Source organism: Akebia trifoliata, chromosome 3, assembly GCF_017979445.1.
Source record: "Akebia trifoliata isolate Shusen 1 chromosome 3, ASM1797944v1, whole genome shotgun sequence".
NCBI lineage: Eukaryota > Viridiplantae > Streptophyta > Magnoliopsida > Ranunculales > Lardizabalaceae > Akebia > Akebia trifoliata.
The window spans coordinates 3,945,497-3,965,724 of NC_141377.1; the positions used below are offsets into that span (position 1 = coordinate 3,945,497).

The 20,228-nt window shown below is 32.4% G+C and overlaps 1 protein-coding gene across 2 annotated transcripts; it reads left to right on the forward strand.

Moving 5' to 3' along the window:
- The first annotated feature begins 12,754 nt into the window (after positions 1 to 12,754).
- AO (L-aspartate oxidase) lies at positions 12,755 to 20,102 on the forward strand. Of its 2 annotated transcripts, none has more exons than XM_086433404.1 (9): positions 12,755 to 12,902; positions 12,987 to 13,074; positions 13,997 to 14,143; positions 14,979 to 15,333; positions 15,546 to 15,788; positions 16,898 to 16,954; positions 17,077 to 17,157; positions 17,835 to 17,896; positions 18,874 to 20,102. In XM_086433404.1, the coding sequence occupies exons 3-9, from the start codon at positions 14,010 to 14,012 to the stop codon at positions 19,877 to 19,879; spliced, it is 1,938 nt and encodes a 645-aa protein (XP_086289530.1). In that variant the 5' UTR covers positions 12,755 to 12,902; positions 12,987 to 13,074; positions 13,997 to 14,009; the 3' UTR covers positions 19,880 to 20,102. The 2 variants fall into 2 exon arrangements, with proteins under 2 accessions (XP_086289530.1, XP_086289529.1); XM_086433403.1 differs by having other exon boundaries at positions 14,000 to 14,143.
- Positions 20,103 to 20,228: the final 126 nt, after the last annotated feature.

Below are 20,228 nucleotides of genomic sequence, written 5' to 3' on the forward strand. Positions count from 1 at the left end.
ATTTCTTTTGATGATTAGAAACCCTGGGGATGAATTTCCTGTTCTTTGTTAGTCTTGGGGTTTTTTTTTTTTAATCTTTAACTTACTTTGACCCAAGCAACTATAATAAATATATATATATATGGGAAATGTTCAGCACCCTAAGTTTTACCACACACTTTAACAAACGTTTTTTGTCTTACATGGGTTAGAAGTTTTGGAATGGGCTGATTTTTGGTGAGGATGATCTCTATGATTAGAAGATCATCCTCCCCAAAAATCAGCCCATTCCGAAATGTTTAGCCCCATGTTTACAAGTTGAAAAATCGTGGACCGTCCATTTTTTGTAAATCATTTTTTATGGGGTTAGAAGTTTTGGAATGAGCTGATTTTTGGTGAGGATGATCTCCTCACCATAGAGATCATCCTCACCAAAAATCAGCCCATTCCGGAACTTCTAACCCATATAGGACAAAACGCGTTTGTTAAAGTGTGTGATAAAACTTAGGGTGCTGAACGGGACCCTATATATATATATATGGGAATGCTAACGTCCAAGAACTCAAAGGCACGTTAGCATTCTCCAACACATTTTTTTTCATTAATACCCTTACCTATTTTGTGTTTTAGTGAAAAAAATAAGGATATATTAGTCTTTTATATAATAAATATTTGTTTTCATAATAAATACTTATTTTTTATATAATAAATACTAAGGGCATTTAATCTTTAGATTTAAATGTCTTGCTTGTAATAAATATTTTGAAAATCAATGCAACCAAACATTTATTATATAAAAAATCAACATACCCCTATCTTTTTCACTAAGGGTATGTTTGATTGCATGGAAAGTCACTTTCCATGGAATTTGAAATCCATGGAAAATTAGTAGTGGAAAATAGGTAGGGTTGGAAAATCAAATTTCATTGTTTGATTTCACTTGGATAAAATCATGGAAAAAATATGAGAAAAAAGAAGAAAAGGAGAAGGAGGAAGAAGATGAGAGGAGGGGGAGAGGAAGAAGAAGATGACGAGGAAGAGGAAAAGGGGAGGATGTGGCGACGGTGACGGCGAAGGCGACGGTGGCGGTGACGACGGCGACTGTAGCGGCGGCGACGACGACGGTAGTGACGGCGACAACGGAGGTAAGTAAGGAAGATGGGGGGAAAACGTGGTGGTGGTGGTGGTGGCAGAGGAGGTGAGGGATGGAGAATAAGAAGAAGAAGAGAGAGAGAGAGAGAGAAGGTGGTCGGAGCCGACGGCGACGGTGACGGTGACGATGACGGCGACGGTGACGATGACGACGACGACGATGTTAGTGTAATGGTGGTGGTGGTAGGGAAGAATTGAGGATGGAAAATATGGGTGGATTTCATTTTCCCACCCATATAGGTGGGAAAGTGAAATCCATGATTTAGTGGACTTTTTGAATGGGGTGGAAAATGATTTCCATTTCCATGTGCAATCAAACACTTGAAAAATGTCATTTTCCATGGAAATTGATTTTCCACCCGATTTTCCATGTGCAATCAAACATACCCTAAGTGTATGTTTGATTACGCATGAAAAATAACATGGATTTCATTTTTCTTGGAAAAATGTAATTTTTATGAGTTTGATTGTAAATTTTTTCGTGAAAATCAATTTTTCAACTAACCCAAAAGTCTTTTATTTGTGGGATTTCAAAATCCCACCCTAACCCCAAGGAACATGATTTTCCAATTTAAACGGAATTTTTTTTTCATTCTTTTTCTAGCAACTAGATGACTCGATTGAGCTATCCTTTTCTAACTCTTTTTAATCACCCTTCAACTCCATCTTTTTCAACATAGGAATTCCAAGGTACCGAGTTCGTTCCTCTTCGTTCATCTTATTATTATTATTATTATAAAAATCCTATTAGAAGCCTTTTCTTCTATATCTCCCTTATAGCTGTAACAATGGCTACCAGTGAAAAAGGGAAGAGAAATCATTTTCATACTTCAAGATTTGCCTCTCCATGAGTTAAAATAGATATTGATCTCAATGTTTAAGTTTGAAACTTTGAAAAATCTTAAATTATAGTATGAGATCATCATAGCCTACGATTGTAAAAGAAAAGAAGGGAGAGAGAGAAAAATAGAAGATGGGTTGTTATGACTATATATGGATCAATACGAATATCTAGGGCATTTCAAACATCATTGATGTACTTCAAAATCAAATCATCAAATCTTGGATTGGTTCTCTAATTTATTGGTGAGATGTACTTTACCATAGAGTTGTTGAATCTAGGCCCTATGATTACTATGTCATAGTTGTGTTGAAACTGGGGAAGATAAAAGAGAAATGATACAAAAGGCTTTGGCATTTTTAAATACCAATTTTTTAAGTTAAATTTATCTCTGTCAAACTACTTTTTAAGCAAAATAGGTCACCATTTACTTAAAGCAATTGATTTAGCTACCTTTGAAGAACATTCGTATTCTATTTTTTTAGTAAATTAGGCATATAATGCTAACCTTGCTTCAATAAATGTGAAATTCTTGATCTATTTTTTTCATATTTTGAATGGTTGAATGAATCAATAGTGTTTCATTTCTAAGTTTAGGTGAAGTTCTTTTAACTCTAGATTCATATTATGATGCAGGTTCATGGGAATGACATACAATAAAATAATTTTTTTTTAAAGATATTCAACACAACTTTTTAGGTTATGGTTGAGTTGTAAGCTTGAAGTTCTCTTTAACATTAAAATTATATATTGTATTTTTTGAGATGATTTTTTTAAGAATATTTTTATTTTCAAATAGTATTTTTATTATTTAGGATCCATAATATTTAATAATTAAAAATAATAATAATATGTGAAATTGAAAAATGTTGTCATTTTTCAAGTTGCAATCAAACAATGAATTTTCCAATGTGCAATCAAACGAAGATAAATTTTTTTCTTTAAAAATTCAATTTCCATTCCATTTTTTCATGGGTAATTAAACAAACCCTAAAAGACAAAATGAATAGGCTACTATTGGAAAAAATGTTTTGGATAATGTTAACGTCTATATATATATATATATATGGGGAATGCTAACGTCTGAGATCTCATGGGGTCATTAGCTTTGTCAAACACTTTTTTTTCAATTATACCCCTCATTGTTTTGTCTTTTAGTGAAAAAGATAAATGTATGTTAGTCTTTTATACAATAAGTACATTTATTATGCCATTAATAAATGAAGTTTTTTTGTTGGCATTAATTGCCAAAGCATTTACTACAACAAAGAAATTGAATTCAAAATACTTAAATGCTCATAACATTTATTATGTAAACAAACATTTATTGTGTAAAAGACTAACATGACATTGTCTTTTTTACTAAAAGACAAAACGAGAATGGGTATTATTGGAAAAAAGTGTTGAATAATACTAACGTTTCCATGAAGTATTGGACGTTAACATTCCCTTATATATATGTGGGTAGTGTTCGACAGACAACCTTAGGGGGACAACATTAGGAGATAAAATTTGTCTGATATGGCTTACAAGTTTTGGATTGGGTTAATTTTTGTAAGAATGATCTCTTTGACGAGGAAATAATCTTCATAAAAAATTAGCCATGGACACAAATTGGGGGAAGGACAAAGGAAATAGCAGTGCCTACGTTAAATCAATTGATTCGTCATGGTAGAAAAGAAAACAACGCACGGAGGTTGGTTGTCTATTATAACCTATTAATAGCAATTATTGTAAAGGAGTTGTTAGGTGGAGGATTGTTAGTTTTTACTTGATCTGCTGCTAAACGTTTAATCTAAAACTTCTAATCCCATAAAAAGTGATTTATAAATTAACGATAAAAATTGACAATCCACAATTCTTCAACTTTGTAAACCACTTTTGATGGGGTTAGAAGTTTCAAATTAGGCATCTTTACAAAAAACCAGTCTAATCCGAAACTTTTAAGTCATATAGGACAAATTTTGTCTCTCAGCATTGAAAAAAATGGGGGTGTATATATGTGAAACAATAAAAATAAGTATACAAGCAGAAGCTAATCACAGATATGAGGTAGAAGATAAAGATGAAAAATCATATATTAATTAATCAGATTTATTATCCATATATGATAGTAAATTTTTGTTGGTATTAATAACTATTATGGGTGATCCTCATCGATTTGATCTTTGCACTCATAATCCAATATTTAGTTGCCAATCTTGAAATCACTGCATTTAAGACAAAAAAAAACCTTATTAAATCATCTTTATTAGACCCAAACCTAATCGGGTCGTCATTTTACACCCCAAAGTCAAGTCAATATAATATGTATTGTTCTAGATTCGATCTAAAAATAAATATTTTGCATTGATATTAATGCAATCTGATTTGATTCAATATATATTAAACAACTTTCATGTTAAATATATCATATTCTCTCTCTCTCTCTTTCCTATATATATATATACAAAATGAAAATATATTACATATATATTATAATAATATTAATACTATAAGAAAACATAACAATATTATGTAATGTATAATATATTATTATAATAAAACATTATATTATCTTAACATATTAATTACATTATTTTATATATTAATATTATGTAATAATAATATTATACAACATGAAAATATGCTAGATATACATTATAATATATTGATCCTATAAGAAAACATTACAATATTATGTAATGTATGATCTAATATTATAATAAAATATTATATTACCTTTACATATTTATTACATTATTTTAATATATTTATTATATTATTTAAGTATATTATATATATATCCAAAATCACCATAACGTGTTTTGTAAATTGGGGTTAGAAGTTTTGGAATGGGCTGATTTTTAGTGAGGGTGATTTCTATGGTGAGGAGATCATCCTAATAAAAATCAGCTCAATCCATAACTTATAACCCCAATTTACAAATCAATATAGATAAATGTTAGATGATGATCTTGCCCCAATATATATGAGGAATGCTAATGTTCCAGACCTCGTGAGGATGTTAGCATTCTCCACCACATTCATTTTTTAATAATACTTTTGTCAATTTTATTTTTTAGTATAAAAAAATGTTATATTAATCTTTTGCATACTAGATGCATGTATTATGTTCTTAATAAATGCATTTGTGATATTGGCATTAATTGTCAAAACATTTACTGCAGATAAAATATTTAAATTCAAAGTCTAAGTTTTCTTTAACATTTATTATATAAAAGACACATTTATTATGTAAATAAGCATTTGTTATTTGAAAGACTAACATATCATTTTCTTTTTCACAAAATGACAAAATGGGTAGGGCATTACATTTTGTTCATCAAATTGAATTTGATCTGACATGACCCCTCATTCAGTTGTTATTGAATCGAATTTATATCTTAATATTAAGATTATGGGCATGTTAGCATTTTTTACTACATTCACTTTCGAATAATATCTCTACCCATTTTGTCTTTAATGAAATGTTTGATTGCACAATAAACTCTTAAGGAAAATAGTTTGTTGTGAAAAGTCAAAATTTTTCAGTGTTTGAGTACTAATTTTTTTGAAAAAGTAGAGAAATTGATTTGCCTACGCACATGATTGTACGCCAATCTTTTCTTACCCCCTCTTATGAAAATGATTTGTCACAACAATATAATTTAGATCTCATGTATGCCATCATTTTAACGTTTAAAGTTAACATAATCAGGGTCATTTTGGTCAAAACACAATTAAATCACAACACACAGCCTGTAATCACATTAATTAGATTTTAAAACTACACAAATCTCTTATATCTTATATTATAGTCTTAAAAAATCTTTTAATCATTATTTTAAATTACAAATAAATCCTTTTGATAGTTTAATACATGTGTGACTATATATTCTTACTACTCCTTTAATTTTTTTATTTTTTTTTTGTGTAAAAAAAAATATTTTTTTACCAACTTGGTAAGGTTTCAATCTTACTAAGGTCGTTGAGCTCAATTGGATTACCAAAATGGCAATCCAACCCCATAACCCTTTATATTTGATGGAAAAAAGCTCAAATCTTAATAAATAAATAATAATAAAAAAAAAGAACTAGACAAAACAAAACTTATGCACCCAATTTAAATAAAATAGTACAATAAGATTGTCCTCATGATTTTTCATGGCGTACTTAAACAGTGGAAATGAATTTACCAGTGCGTCATTTGCCAAGTAAATATTTTCTTGGCAATCAAATACGCCCTTAGTGAAAAAGACAAGAGTATATTAGTCTTTTAAATAATAAATGTTTGTTTACATAATAAATATTTTTCCTTTATATAATAAATGCTAAGAGCTTTTTAGTATTTCGATTTAAATGTCTTATTTTGCAAAAAAATTCTTTAACAAACAATACCAATATCATAAATACATTTATTATATAAAAGACTAACATATCCTTATCCTTTTCAACAAAAGAGAAAATGGGCAAGGTATTGTTGAAAAATGAATGTGGTGGACAATGATAAATATTTTGCCAAACGTGTTTCGTCCTATATGGGTTAGAAGTTTCGGAATAAGATGATTTTTTATGAGGATGATCTCTATGGTTAGGAGATCATCCATAATTGACAGTCCACGATTCTTCAACTTGTGAAGTAGGGTTAGAAGTTTCAGCCCATTCAGAAACTTCTAACCCTTATAGGATGAAACACGTTGGCATAATGCTTGGCCCTTGAATGCCTATATATATGTTTTGTATTATTTTCAAAATCACCTTACTTAATATTTTAAAACGTTGAAGACCTTTATAATATATTAAATGATTTAGTAAAATGTAGGATTGTATTATATATTTAAAATTTTAAGAGCAAGTTCTAAAGTAATTGTTAAAAAAAAAAATTATGCATAAATCTTAATATTTGTAATACACGTGCTTTTGCGCATGCCACATACTAGTCACAAAATAATAAAAATAAATAGATTTTAATAATTTAAAAATAACTATTTTCAAAATATAATAATGATAATCCATTATTTCTCTCCACAATTGAAATAAAAAAGGGAGGAATAAGGAAAGATGGTGGGTAAAGAGAGTGCAAATAGAAAAAGTAGGGATGTCAACGAATTGGTTCCATATTGAATCGGTATTATATGATCGCAATATTAAGAAATAAATCCAATTATGCATGGGGTCCATTGCAAATCAAATTCAATTTGATGTACAAAATGTAAATAAATTTCATATATTTAAACAAAGTAATGATATAATTTACATAATTCCTAACATTTTAGTAAATTGGGGACCTAATAGATTGGGACATGGTTGATCCAGAACTAGCCAATAGATCATAAAATCCAAATCTTATTGGCACCCAAATCCCTAATCCATATATGAACTTATCAGATTGATATAAATCGGATTTTGGCCCTAATCTAATCCATTGACAATCATAGGACTGAGACTAGGAGAAAAGATCCAGAGAAAGAGAGTGAAGAAGGATGAGAAAAGGAGAGGGAGAGAAAAAAAGAGAATAAAGAGTAAGAAAAAGAAAGAGATTGTCGTCGCCAATATTAATAATATCATTCGCCTTCTCTTTCATCTCGAATTCTTGAAAATCCTAGATGAAGACCAGTTAGCATGTTTTTAATTCGTACAAGATAATGGATTGGTGGGCCAGGTAAGGGCACATTGCTTTAGGACAGTTGAAGTGAGATGAGCCAATTTTCCATGGATGCCCAGGTGATATGTGTTGTAGAGAACATGTATGGGCACATAGCACAAGAGGACCATACTTGTACGAAAGACAGCCTATGTGCCAATTAAAAACATATTAAGTACCATTGTGTCTATAAGTGATAACCAAAGACTATTTAAGAGGCTAAAAGAAGAGCTAGGGCTAGTTGGAGAGAGGCCCCAAGGTGAGAGCTCTAACATGGAGAGCTATCCTATTGTTCAAGAAAGCGGCCCCTTCTTAATAACCAAAGGTCCTAATTATTAGAGTGTTGGATATTGAAAGATGACGATAATGTTTCTAATTAATGCAGCTAGACTCGTTCATGTAAGAGCGGGCGTGATTTACCTTCTCAAACTAGCTAACCATGTTATTTATTCATCTATAAGCAACCTCACTCATACACTCTTGTTGATAGTAATATGTTATCCTAAAAAGTGTTGAGGATGCCCAAAATGCATCCTTTTCCTATAATATAAATCACACCTTCTATCATACTTTACATATCAATGTATCGATCCCAATTTATGTGATATCAAGATGATAGGTGACTTCCAGTGAAGGAATGAAAAAGATAATTGAAAACTTTATATGTAGAATTAGGATTCGGTAAGGTGTCTCGTACCTATTCTATAGGAAATGTGTCTACGTACATGCCACGTTTTAATTGGATTTAAAACACAATGGGCTCCTAGCCAAGTCATTTTCTATGTGCATGGTAGGCAGCCCAATGTTTTTAATCTCCAATTATGAGCCACATAGACATTGTTTCATCTATTGGAACGGGACACCTTAACAGATCATGACTCTTATAGGTATGCTACTTTTTTTAATGAAATTTTTGAGTCATCGTTTTGATTTCAATCATTCAATAGTGGTAAGTTAGAGAATATTTCTATGTTGTTTAATTTGTGTGGACAAATTAAGAAAAAAAAGAAAAGTTTACTTGGACAAATTGCTCTATAAAAATACATTAGGACATGAGGGGTTTACTTTAACAAATTGATTTACAAAGATTTATATTTTATGACAGATGTTATGAGCCATCGAATATTAAATCAGGTCACTAGTTTCAACGGCTGCAACAACTTGATTCAACTATTTTAGGCCACCACCACAAAAGGGTTAATTTACAAAGATGAACCTCAATTGTCTTTTTTCTGAACTTTGTTCAAAGTTCTCAGCATAAAATGTTAAATCTATATTTTAAAATTCATGAGTCGAACCTAATCAATCGAGTTGATTCAAGTAAATTCCATTTGAATAGACTGAGAAATGTTTTAGATCAGATTTAAAACTCACCACCACTCAAGTATGAGAGTCATTCTCTTAGTCTCTTTTAGACCTCATTTTTAATTCCTGTCTTTAGTCCTTGAGTGTACATGTGATATTTATTATTCTGGTGTAGAAAAACAGTGAATGCGTGTCTCCATCTAAAATATCTATATTATTAGAGCTGAATGATTAAAGACGTGTTTTTAGAGCATTACGCGATGTAAGCATAAAATATATAAAATTAGAAATGAGCACAATATTTTTTTTTTTGCTAACTAGGTGTCTTTGTAAACAACGTATCAGGCTGTATCTAAGCTTTTGTCTAATCCATAGACCATGGTCTTGTCCAAAGACTAGTCCTGGGGCACGTGCAACGCACATGGTAACACAATATAATAATAATAATAATAATAATGTAAAAGTAGTTTCACTAAGCAATAATCTGTGTGTTTGATTGCAAGGCAAACATTGTGGCGAATCATTTATAGTGGAAACTCATATTTTACCATGTTTGACAGCAAAATAAATTAAAAAGACGGGAAAAATTATTTGTCTCGCCCATAAAACTTGTCGTTTCAAGAAAAAAACTGTTTTCTCACCCTCCCCTTAGGAAAATGATTTGCCATACGAGACCAAAATTTGGATCTCATAAATGCCCTATACTTTTGCTTTTAAGCTTAATTTAATCAGAGTTTGATTAGTAACAAAACTACAAAATTATCTTTTTTTACTATAAATGTTTTAAAAACTCTTTAATCATTAATTTAAATTACAAATAATCTCTCTTGATACATGTGCATTTGCACACACTACCTGCTAGTTTAATTAATAAAAAACCTATAAAAAATGTTGAAGGTGATTTTTTTGTTTAATAAGTTTTAATTAAAAATAAAAATAATTTTATTTTTATATTTTTTAAATGTTATTTTATTATAACATTTTTTAATATATATATTTTTTAATTTAGACGTCAAACCTAAATTTTAAAAAATCATTTAATAGATAATATTAATATATTATCATTTAAATTCATAGAATAATTTTATTTATGTATTTCATATATTAATGATAAAATAACATTTAAAAAATGTTAAAAATAAAATTAATCTAGTTTTCTGTATGATTTTTCATGATGTGTTAAATAATGGAAAATGATTTGCCTCTATATCATTTGCTTGGTAAATATTTTTCGTGCAATTAAACACGTCCTAAAAGAAAGTCAATTAAGATATAATAATAATTAGGATATTTGACAAATATTGACTACGAAAAAAAAATATTCAAATTAAAAAGTCCAAACAAAACAATGAGAAAATCCAAAATAACATGAGTGAAGATAATGAAAGCAGATATGAATTGACTTACTTTCAATAATATATGACTTCCTTTGAACATAGTATAATAAAGGTATATGATTCATTTAGTCATACTCAAATGATCCAAAATATGATATTTTGTCAAACTTGATTGATCGTAGTCCTACTTTGATTAGTAAAAGGTGGGCATTAAACTCAACCATCGTCCATTAGTGTTAATTTTTTCTATGAAATTGGATGTGTCTTATTAGTTTCATTTTTTACTAATATTTATATTCAGAGAGATTTACCCGACAGACCCAACTATTACATTTTTATTACAAAAACTCCCTTAAATTTTTGACAATTCCAAAAGAACCTTACTTTATGAAGTTTATTCACCAAAAACCTCACTTTATCAAGTTTGTTACCGACCAACCCCTAGAGTAGGCATCCATGTCATTATACTCAAATTAAAGCAATTAATTTGTTACTTAACATACCTTGGAGTGGATTCAAACCGTATCAATTTGTGGCATTTAAAAACACGAACTGATATTACATGGTTAAAAAGGACAAAATTCTAAGAATTAAAAAAAAAAAAAACAAAAAAGAAAATTAATTTTCATCGTTAAATTTTAGTTTTTAATTTGAGATCGAGTTCAAAAGCCATCTATTTTCAATACTTATGATCAAGCACAATTTTTTTCCTCTTTTTTTTCTTTTAATTTGAATTTTTCCATGAAATCTACAAGTCTGTTTCGTTGGATTGCTAATTTGATAATCCTTGTGGACCCAAAAACCTTTTGTAAGATTTGAAATCTTACAAAGTTAGTCATGGTAGCGTGATTCATAAAGTAAGGTTTATTTAAGTAACGAACTTGATAAAGTCAAGTTTTTGTAATAAAATGACAACAGACAGGTCTGCTCGATAAATCTCTCATATATTTATTTTTATTTATAGTCGTGATAATTTGAGTTAGGCACATGGCATATTCAATCAACACCCCTAACTACTTAACGTGACAAGCTCAAAGATTGTAAATCTCCATTCCTCTTTTTACGAGAAAGTACATTTTTGTATCCCAAGGAATGCAGATCTAGGGTCCGATTGAGTATGCCATGTGCCTAAGTTAGATTATCATGATTCTTTTATTTATTTTTTAATGAATATAATATTTATTTATTTGATTTTTCTGAGTTGACTCAACTCAATTGAGTGGACAAGGTAGGGCCAAGTGATTAGTCTTTGAACATAGAATTAAGTACACCTCAATATTGTTTGGTCCACTTTCCTTGGTTCAAGAAATGCGTAGTCTCTTCCGAGCCACTGATAGCGCATGAAGTACGTACGTACACGTTGTCATATAGACGTCGTTTTCGCTTACCTTTTTGTCTTTTAAGGTAAGATTCTCATCACCTCTTGTGTCCAACTATACAAATCTCTACTTTTGAGCTTTTCGAGACGTTTGATTTAATAAAGCATTAAACAATAAAATATTCTTACATTTACGATCTTCTGTGCAGTAGAAATGGGCCTCCTGGCCTACCAAATTTCATGAATTTATTATTATTTCCAGTGAATCCAACACATTAAGATCTTAATTAATCTAGAAAAGACTATGTTCTGATATTATTTAAGGATTTCTTATTCTTAAGTTAAATTCACATATAATAATTTTCATTTAGAATCTCTTATAATTTTATTTGGATTTTTTTTCTTCTCATCGATTTACGACATTCATAATCATCATTCTTTCATGATATTGGCAATAGTTATGTGCCAAAATGAAATTGTTATCGATCCTATTATATATTTTGTTTAGTTATAAATTGATTAAATCAATTAATAATTCAATAGAATTTCAATTTAGAATTATGAAAATTACGTATTTTTATCTTCAAATCATATATATTTATAATATTGAATGCCATGGATTTTATAGATCAAATCTTGACTTTCTTTTGCAAAGATAACGATACACATTTCATCATGATAATTCCACAATATATTATGCATGACAAGTTCAAAAACACGAGTCAATTTCTTTATAATTTTCATGCATGTTATAACGTAGGTGACATTATTAATTTTCTCGTCATTTATAAACTTTCCCCTTCTCAAGAAACTAGATCAACCTCTTCAGTTCCAATGGCCTAGATCGTTTACTGACATTCTCGAGAATTCATCCATTGGAAAGACTAGATTTAGTTATCTCTCGTATGCATTTACATGACGATCAGTCATGTGACATATTCACGGTAGGATTCTAGAAATTTAATTGCAACCCCACCACCCAAAAAAAGAAGATTATGTTTGGTTGTCTCTCGAATTTTAGATATTTAATTGCACCCAAACCCCACCCACCCAAAATAAATAAATTATTTAACAGTAAAGATTGAGTGGAGCACATAAATACAATAGGAAGTCAACCACAGAACAGTTTTTTTGGACCAACACAGGTCAGCCCTTAAACCTATTTAGAGGGAAAATCAATTAAATATTTAATAACAAATTCATTCTTTTTTAAGTAAAAAATAGAAACAAAAAAGAGAAATAGAGAGGTGTGTTGAAGTTGAAGGATGGCCAGAAGTTCAAGGAAGCTTCCACACGAGAAATGCTATTCTCAAGGAAGAAAGTCTAATGTGGCGCCTCAGAAACGTAGGATTCTCTTGTTTTTTCATCTACTTTTGCTTCTATAAATCTATATTTCTAACAAGTAAATTGTGGGATTGACTTCTTCAGATTCATTTTTTCTATACTTTCAAGAACAAACAAGCCCAGTTTCCAATACATATAAGAAACACTGAAACCTGAGAAAAGAAAATAACTTGTAAGTCTACACATCCCCAATTGTTTGCTTTTATGTTTCAGTGTGTTTTTGAATTTGGGTTTTGTTTATAACATTCAGATTCAATTTGTTCTATATTGGAAATCGATTTTTTTCAATTGGGTTGTTGAATTTTCATTTTTTAGGGAGATGGGTTGTTATCTTATTGGTTTTTTGATAGGTTTAAATCTCTTTTTCAACCTAAATTATTTAGAATTTGGTTAAATGATTATATGCATGTTTATATTGCTGTGAACCTGTTAAGGCCCAGAAATTGGATACTTGAATTTCAGTTATAAATATAATTTAATTTGAAAAAAAACAAAATAATACTAGGGTTGTGTAACAAAATTATAGTGGCGTGTTAGGGATGTATTGATGTCAATAGGTCCATTTCAATGCATCTATGGTTCTTGGTATTTATCTTGGAATACTGTAACATAAATGTTACTCATATATGGTGTGGGGACATATATAAGTTCAATATTGCATTCATATAACAACGACGTTGTTCCGTTCAGAGTAGAAGGGAGGTACAAGATTAGTTTAGCCAAACCCCAAATCCTTTGAGGGTGATGATGGTAAAAAAAAAAATCAAGTTAGGAGTGAGTTTTTATTAAAAACAGAACAACTCAAAAAAAAAAAAAAAAGGAATGAAACTTGGAGTGTCAGACACGAGAATTTTGCCTGTTATATAAGAATTTATACTAAGCTCTTTATAGCTGATTCTTTCTCTGTTTGCAATTGTTATTGCTTAAAATTTTTTTCAATCCATTTTCCAGTTTTTTATTTCTCTATTGTAGTTTTTTGTTCCCTTTGTATTTTGTACATTTTTCAAGTAAAAAATGGTAAAATGTTTGAGAAGTAATATATTGGAATTATAGATATGCTCTCATTTTACGACTCCCATAACATGTTTTCTTAGCAGAGGTATTGCTATGGCGTCTAGTTTAGTCTCGGGAAGTGCGAATTTGCACAGCAAAGTGAAGTTATGTCGAGAACCATATCGTAGTGAATCTTCTTGGGCATCTCGCGTAGCTTTCAAGAGGTGCACTCCAGGAGAAATTTCAAGGTACTTATCGAGTAAGGATTTTGTTCCTAGAGTACATTTATGTTAAGCCCATACTGGATCAAAATTAAAGGTCCTCATTTGATAGGTAGTACAAATGGGTTGGGATCTGTTGAGTTATGGAAAAAACGCATGATCCCAACCGTGTAAACATAAAATTTAACAGATGAGATTTATCCTCGAACTAATTTTCTTGTGATTTGTGTTGTCTGGATACATATAAATCTAGACCGTTGGATTTTATGTTTACACGGTTGAGATCATGTGTTCTCTCATGAGTCACCGGATCCTGACCCAACACAAATTATATTAAGATGTGGTTGAGATGACCAACAAAAGCAGATACAAGGACGCATAAGCAAAGACCCCCCAAAAACACACACTACGACCTACATACCCACTCCCATCTCCCCATAAAGTCCTCAAAGAAGACACCTTTAAGCTTGTGTGATGTTGTATCCATGAAAATGAATATAAATTGAATTTTTTATTTTTCTTTTCATATACTTTAGGATTGTCTATCCAAATCAAGATCTCTAATGAGTTTTATAGTTATATGGAGAAAGTTTCTAGATTGATGCCTGTCCTTTAGTGGCTCCTAATATTCATTGGAAAGTCACTTGTAATAAGGATCCATAATAATTTGGGGATGTTAGGGAGAACATATTGTGTTATTGTTTTGTTCTACCAATTCACATTAGTATTCAACATGTAGATTTAAAGAATTCAAATGCCTGTTATTGCATAAATCTCAAGATTATTCATGATTTTTTAACTTCTGTTTAGGTGATATTTGTGATTTTAACTGAAGACTGTGATCTTGTCCACAATGTTTCAGGTCATGTGGAGTGTCGAAGTTCTTACGGGTCCATGGCCATGATTTTTACCGAACTCCTTTTAGCAATACTAAGGCATCCATAAGAAACGTTATTGTATCCTGCTTGGGTGATGGTGCCACAAAGTATTTTGACTTTGCTGTCATTGGTAGTGGAGTTGCTGGTCTTCGGTATGCTCTTGAAGTTTCAAAACATGGATCCGTTGCAGTGATTACCAAAGCGGAGCCTCATGAGAGCAATACAAACTATGCACAAGGTGGTGTTAGTGCTGTTTTGTGCCCTTTGGATTCTGTAGAAAATCATATGAGGGATACAATTGTAGCCGGGGCTTATTTATGTGACGAGGAAACTGTGAGGGTGAGCTTCAAAATTCAAATACAATTAATTGGCTCTAGAGAGCTTCTATTGTCACACCAACTTTTGATAATGCCACCCCAAGATGTGTGCTAATTCTTTGGTGATTTACATATGAATTGGGGTGGCGTTAGCAAAAGTTGGTGTGGCAATAGAATCTCTCATGGTTCTATGAGTGATGGGATTTTTTGTTAAGTTTCAGTAGCTTTGTACAGGTGGTGTGCACAGAAGGTCCTGATAGAGTTAGAGAACTTATTGCTATGGGTGCATCATTTGATCATGGAGATGACGGAAACTTGCATCTAGCAAGAGAGGGGGGCCACTCCCATCATAGAATTGTCCATGCTGCCGATATGACCGGAAGGGAGATAGAGCGTGCATTATTGAAAGCTGTTGTTGATGATCCTAACATCTTTATGTTCGAACACCATTTTGCTATCGATTTGCTGACTTCTCAGGTTTCCCTCACCTATGATAGATGTTGTTTGCACACACACACACACACACACACAACGGTGGGTCTCACTCTCTCTGTCTCAAGATTTATACCCCATAAACAATGTATCTCAAGGAAAAGTTTTACATTTTTACCCTTTATCTTCTTCATCTTTCCAAAAATACCCTTAACTTTATTCTCTTTCTTCTTCTCCCCTTTTCCAATATTACCTATACAACTATATTGTCTTTCCTCTTCCACCATTTTTACTAATACCTCTGCGACTTTATTATTTTTTTCTCTTTTACCCCTTAACTCCAAAGATTTTTTTTAATAATACCATATATATATATATATATACATATTCCTTTCATCATAATTAAGAATTTTGAAGAGATCAAATCCACCTGATATTGATTGAAAATCTTCTGAAAGGAATTTTAAGCTCCATTTACGTGACTTAGTGCTTTGAAGCATCAACTTTGTATGGTAGCAAATTGTGGATTTTAGTAAGAGCAAAATATGGATAGCTCTTCTGATTGGTTTATCAAATGCATAAAGAGTACCCTGCTTATTGGTGGTGAGGTGGGAGTGGGGAGGGGGATTCCAACTCATTGTTCAATTGGTTCCACTAGGATTATCTCCTGTGCCAAAACATCCATTTTATCAAATTTTTGGGAAGCCAGGCTAGGAAAAAAGACCTATAAAACATATGTTATGATCACTTTATTAGGCGATTGTCAATATAAATCATCGAGGTACAATCCTTGAGTTCCCAGACCCACTCGTCTCTACGGTCTACACAACTAGAAGGACATGTGCTTATCCTTACAAATTTGTTGGGTGACTGTCTTGGTTCATTATTTTTTTTACATCAAAATTGTTAAATAACACTGATATCATGTATGGTTATATATGTCCAAATCGATAAGATAATGCTCTTCCAGAAGGCCAAGTATTAATTCTTGTTGTAGATGCTACTATCAAGAAGAATAGTAGCTTTACACCAAAATATGATTTAAGTGTGTGAATGGGAAATCACTGTTCCCACATGTTCTGTTTTTGCCTCAATGTTGTATAATTAAATTTACTCTCAAAGGAACTAAATCATGTTTTATTGATGAGTTGCAGGATGGTTTAGAAACATATTGCTATGGAGTGGATACACTCAATACCGAGACACAAGAGGTGCATTTGTGTTCTAGTTTAAACTTTTATCCTTTTTTGGTTCTGGTTATGTATATAGGATATCATTTTCTTTTCTTAATTTTCATTCTCTAGTATAAACTTTTGGGAGATGTGGTATTCAGGTGATACGATTTATCTCAAAAGTGACTTTACTTGCATCGGGTGGAGCAGGACATATCTACCCAACTACTACAAACCCACCGGTATTCCTTAATTCCTGATTCCTTCCTGAAATTTGGTCTCCTTATATAACTTGCTAAAATAATGGTATGTTTGTGATCTGATAGGAAATCAATACTTTGATAATGTACCCTTGGATCTAGTTTTTGTAAGATCTATTTGCTACAATACAGATTTTTTCCTTCAAACCATTGATAATAGTTGGGGACGATAAATTTATATAGCTTCTATTAACACACCAACTTTTACTTATAACACACCATTTTATTTGTGAACAATTGTTTAGTTTCAAAAGGATTGGTGTGTTGCAAGTAAAATTTGGTGTGCCCATAGAATCTCTCTAAATTTAATATAGTACACAAATGTTGATAATATTCAGTCAAATATACTCTAGAAATGACTATAATGGTCCTAGACATCGTCATTGAGATTATTCAACTCTTTTATATCTGTTAAATGTAAGAGCTTTATAGAGATTGAGGATGGTTCTTTACATTTGTGTTTCCAAACTTAACATTGCCTGTTTACCACATATCTATACGGTTACTTGTATATATGTATAGACTTCCATACATATGCAGCTGGACTGTAAATGTGTCAAACCATGGTGACAAGTTCTGTGTCAAAATTTTTGCTCTTTAGTGTAAATATCTGTTTCATGAGAGTATTCCAAGAAATCATGTCGAATATCTGTTAACAGGTAGCCACTGGAGATGGAATGGCTATGTCTCATCGAGCTCAGGCAGTGATATCCAACATGGAGTAAGTAAACTAACAATAAAATCTAGTCCGTACACTCCATTTAGCATCTCCGGAAGCATTTTCAACTAAAATAGATGTAAAAATGGGATTCACAACTAAAAGATCTCCTAAGCCAAATATTGAACCAATTGGATGATTATAACCATCCGAATACACAGGGTTGGATTTACAGTAGGGGCTGTGGGGCACTTGCCCCCACAAGAATTTTCATAGTCTATGGATTAGTGAGCTATTACGACAGATTTTAGCGGCGGATAAAAAAATCTGCCACTATTGCCCCCACAATTATTTTTTTCCACTCTTAGTTTCCCCCACAACTATTGTTTTCACTCTTAGTTGTCCCCACGCAAAAATGTCTACTCTTGGTTGCCCCCACATGGCAAAATCCTGGTTCCGCCTCTGCAAATACAAGATGGTTACAATCATTCTACCACATCTATATTTTGCATAGGAGTAGGATGACCCAACTCCCAGCATGTGCCCCACGTGTGCCTATGAGTTGTATGTAGGGCTGTCAATGGATCGGGTCAATTTGGTACCAATCCAATAAGGACAGATTGGATCCAGAACTGATCCGATAAGTATGACTCTTAATGGTTGGTTTTTTATTGGATCTCGATATTAAGATCCAAACCTGATCCAATAACAACCAGATCAGGCGGATCAGACCAAATCCAATTTGATGGACACAATCTAAATAAATTTCATATATTTAAATAAATATATAATATAATTAATTTAATTTGAAACATTTTATCGGATCGTGACATGGTCAATCTAGATCCAATCCAATAAGATATCATATCAGAACCTTATCGGAATTTAAATCATCTATCCAGACCCAAAGTTATCAGATCGGATTTTGGGTCTGATATATATAGGTGGTGCATTATTATGGTCTACCCAATAAGTATCATACATTTCCACTTGGAAGCATGTGATAACTCCATATCTTTTGTTGTGCTTTTGTTTCCCAGATTTGTGCAGTTCCACCCAACTGCTTTAGCCGATGAAGGTCTTCCGATCAAGCCTACCAAGAGCCGTGAAAATGCATTTCTCATCACGGAAGCTGTTAGGGGAGACGGTGGCATCTTATATAACATCGGCATGGAAAGATTCATGCCCCTATACGATGAGAGAGCAGAGCTCGCTCCCAGAGACGTGGTTGCAAGAGGTATAGACGACCAACTCAAACAACGTAATGAAAAGTACGTTCTACTTGATATAAGCCATAAACCAAGAGACAAGATTCTCTCTCACTTTCCCAACATAGCTGCCGAATGCCTCCAATATGGGCTAGACATAACACTTCAGCCAATACCCGTTGTGCCCGCTGCTCATTACATGTGTGGGGGAGTCCGGGCTGGACTCCATGGAGAAACAAATGTGCTTGGTCTATATGTAGCTGGTGAAGTCGCGTGCACGGGGTTGCACGGTGCAAACCGACTTGCAAGCAACTCATTACTTGAGGCGCTGGTATTTGCACAACGGGCAGTGCGGCCTTCGATAGACCACATGGTTAGCTCTAAACTTGGTGCTTCGGATCTTTGGGCCCGACCTGTCATGCCCGTGTCACTTGGACACGAAGTATTGGTGGACATTATACGGAGGACGAGAGAAGTGAGGAAGGAACTACAATCGGTTATGTGGAAGTATGTGGGGATCGTGCGGTCTACAGACCGGTTGAAGATGGCGGAAAAGAGAATTGGGGAGTTGGAGGCCGAATGGGAGGAGTATTTATTTCGACGAGGATGGGAGCCCACAATGGTGAGTGTTGAGGCATGTGAGATGAGGAATCTCTTCTGTTGTGCAAAGTTGGTTGTGAGTAGTGCACTCTCTAGGCATGAGAGTCGCGGCCTCCACTTCACAGTTGATTTCCCTCACTTAGAGGAAAGTAAGAGGATGCCGACTATCATTTTCCCGTGTTCGTCTGTTAAGGAAACATGGAGTTCACAACAACTACACAAGCAACAGCTTTGTTGAAAGTGAAATACTGCATCATCTATCCTTCTAGCCAAAAATTTGTTTCTGCAACTCTCTCTCTCTCTCTTAAGAATGAAGCAATTCAACCATTACAAACATTGCGTACAAGAACACCCAGCAAGATTGTTGGTGGTACACCAAAATTCAGGCATTTTTCAATCAAATGTAATTCTTGTATTGTACCTTTTCTCATTCAAAAGTAAATAAATCCTCTTGTTTGTCATGTTTAAGCATGCATATGTGCGTGCGTGTAGGCAAAAGGGTTAGTGTTAGCAAGTGAAGTTGGGTTCAAGGATGTTAAACTTAGGATATGGGAACAACACTGCACATGTCTTACCAACTTAGCTAA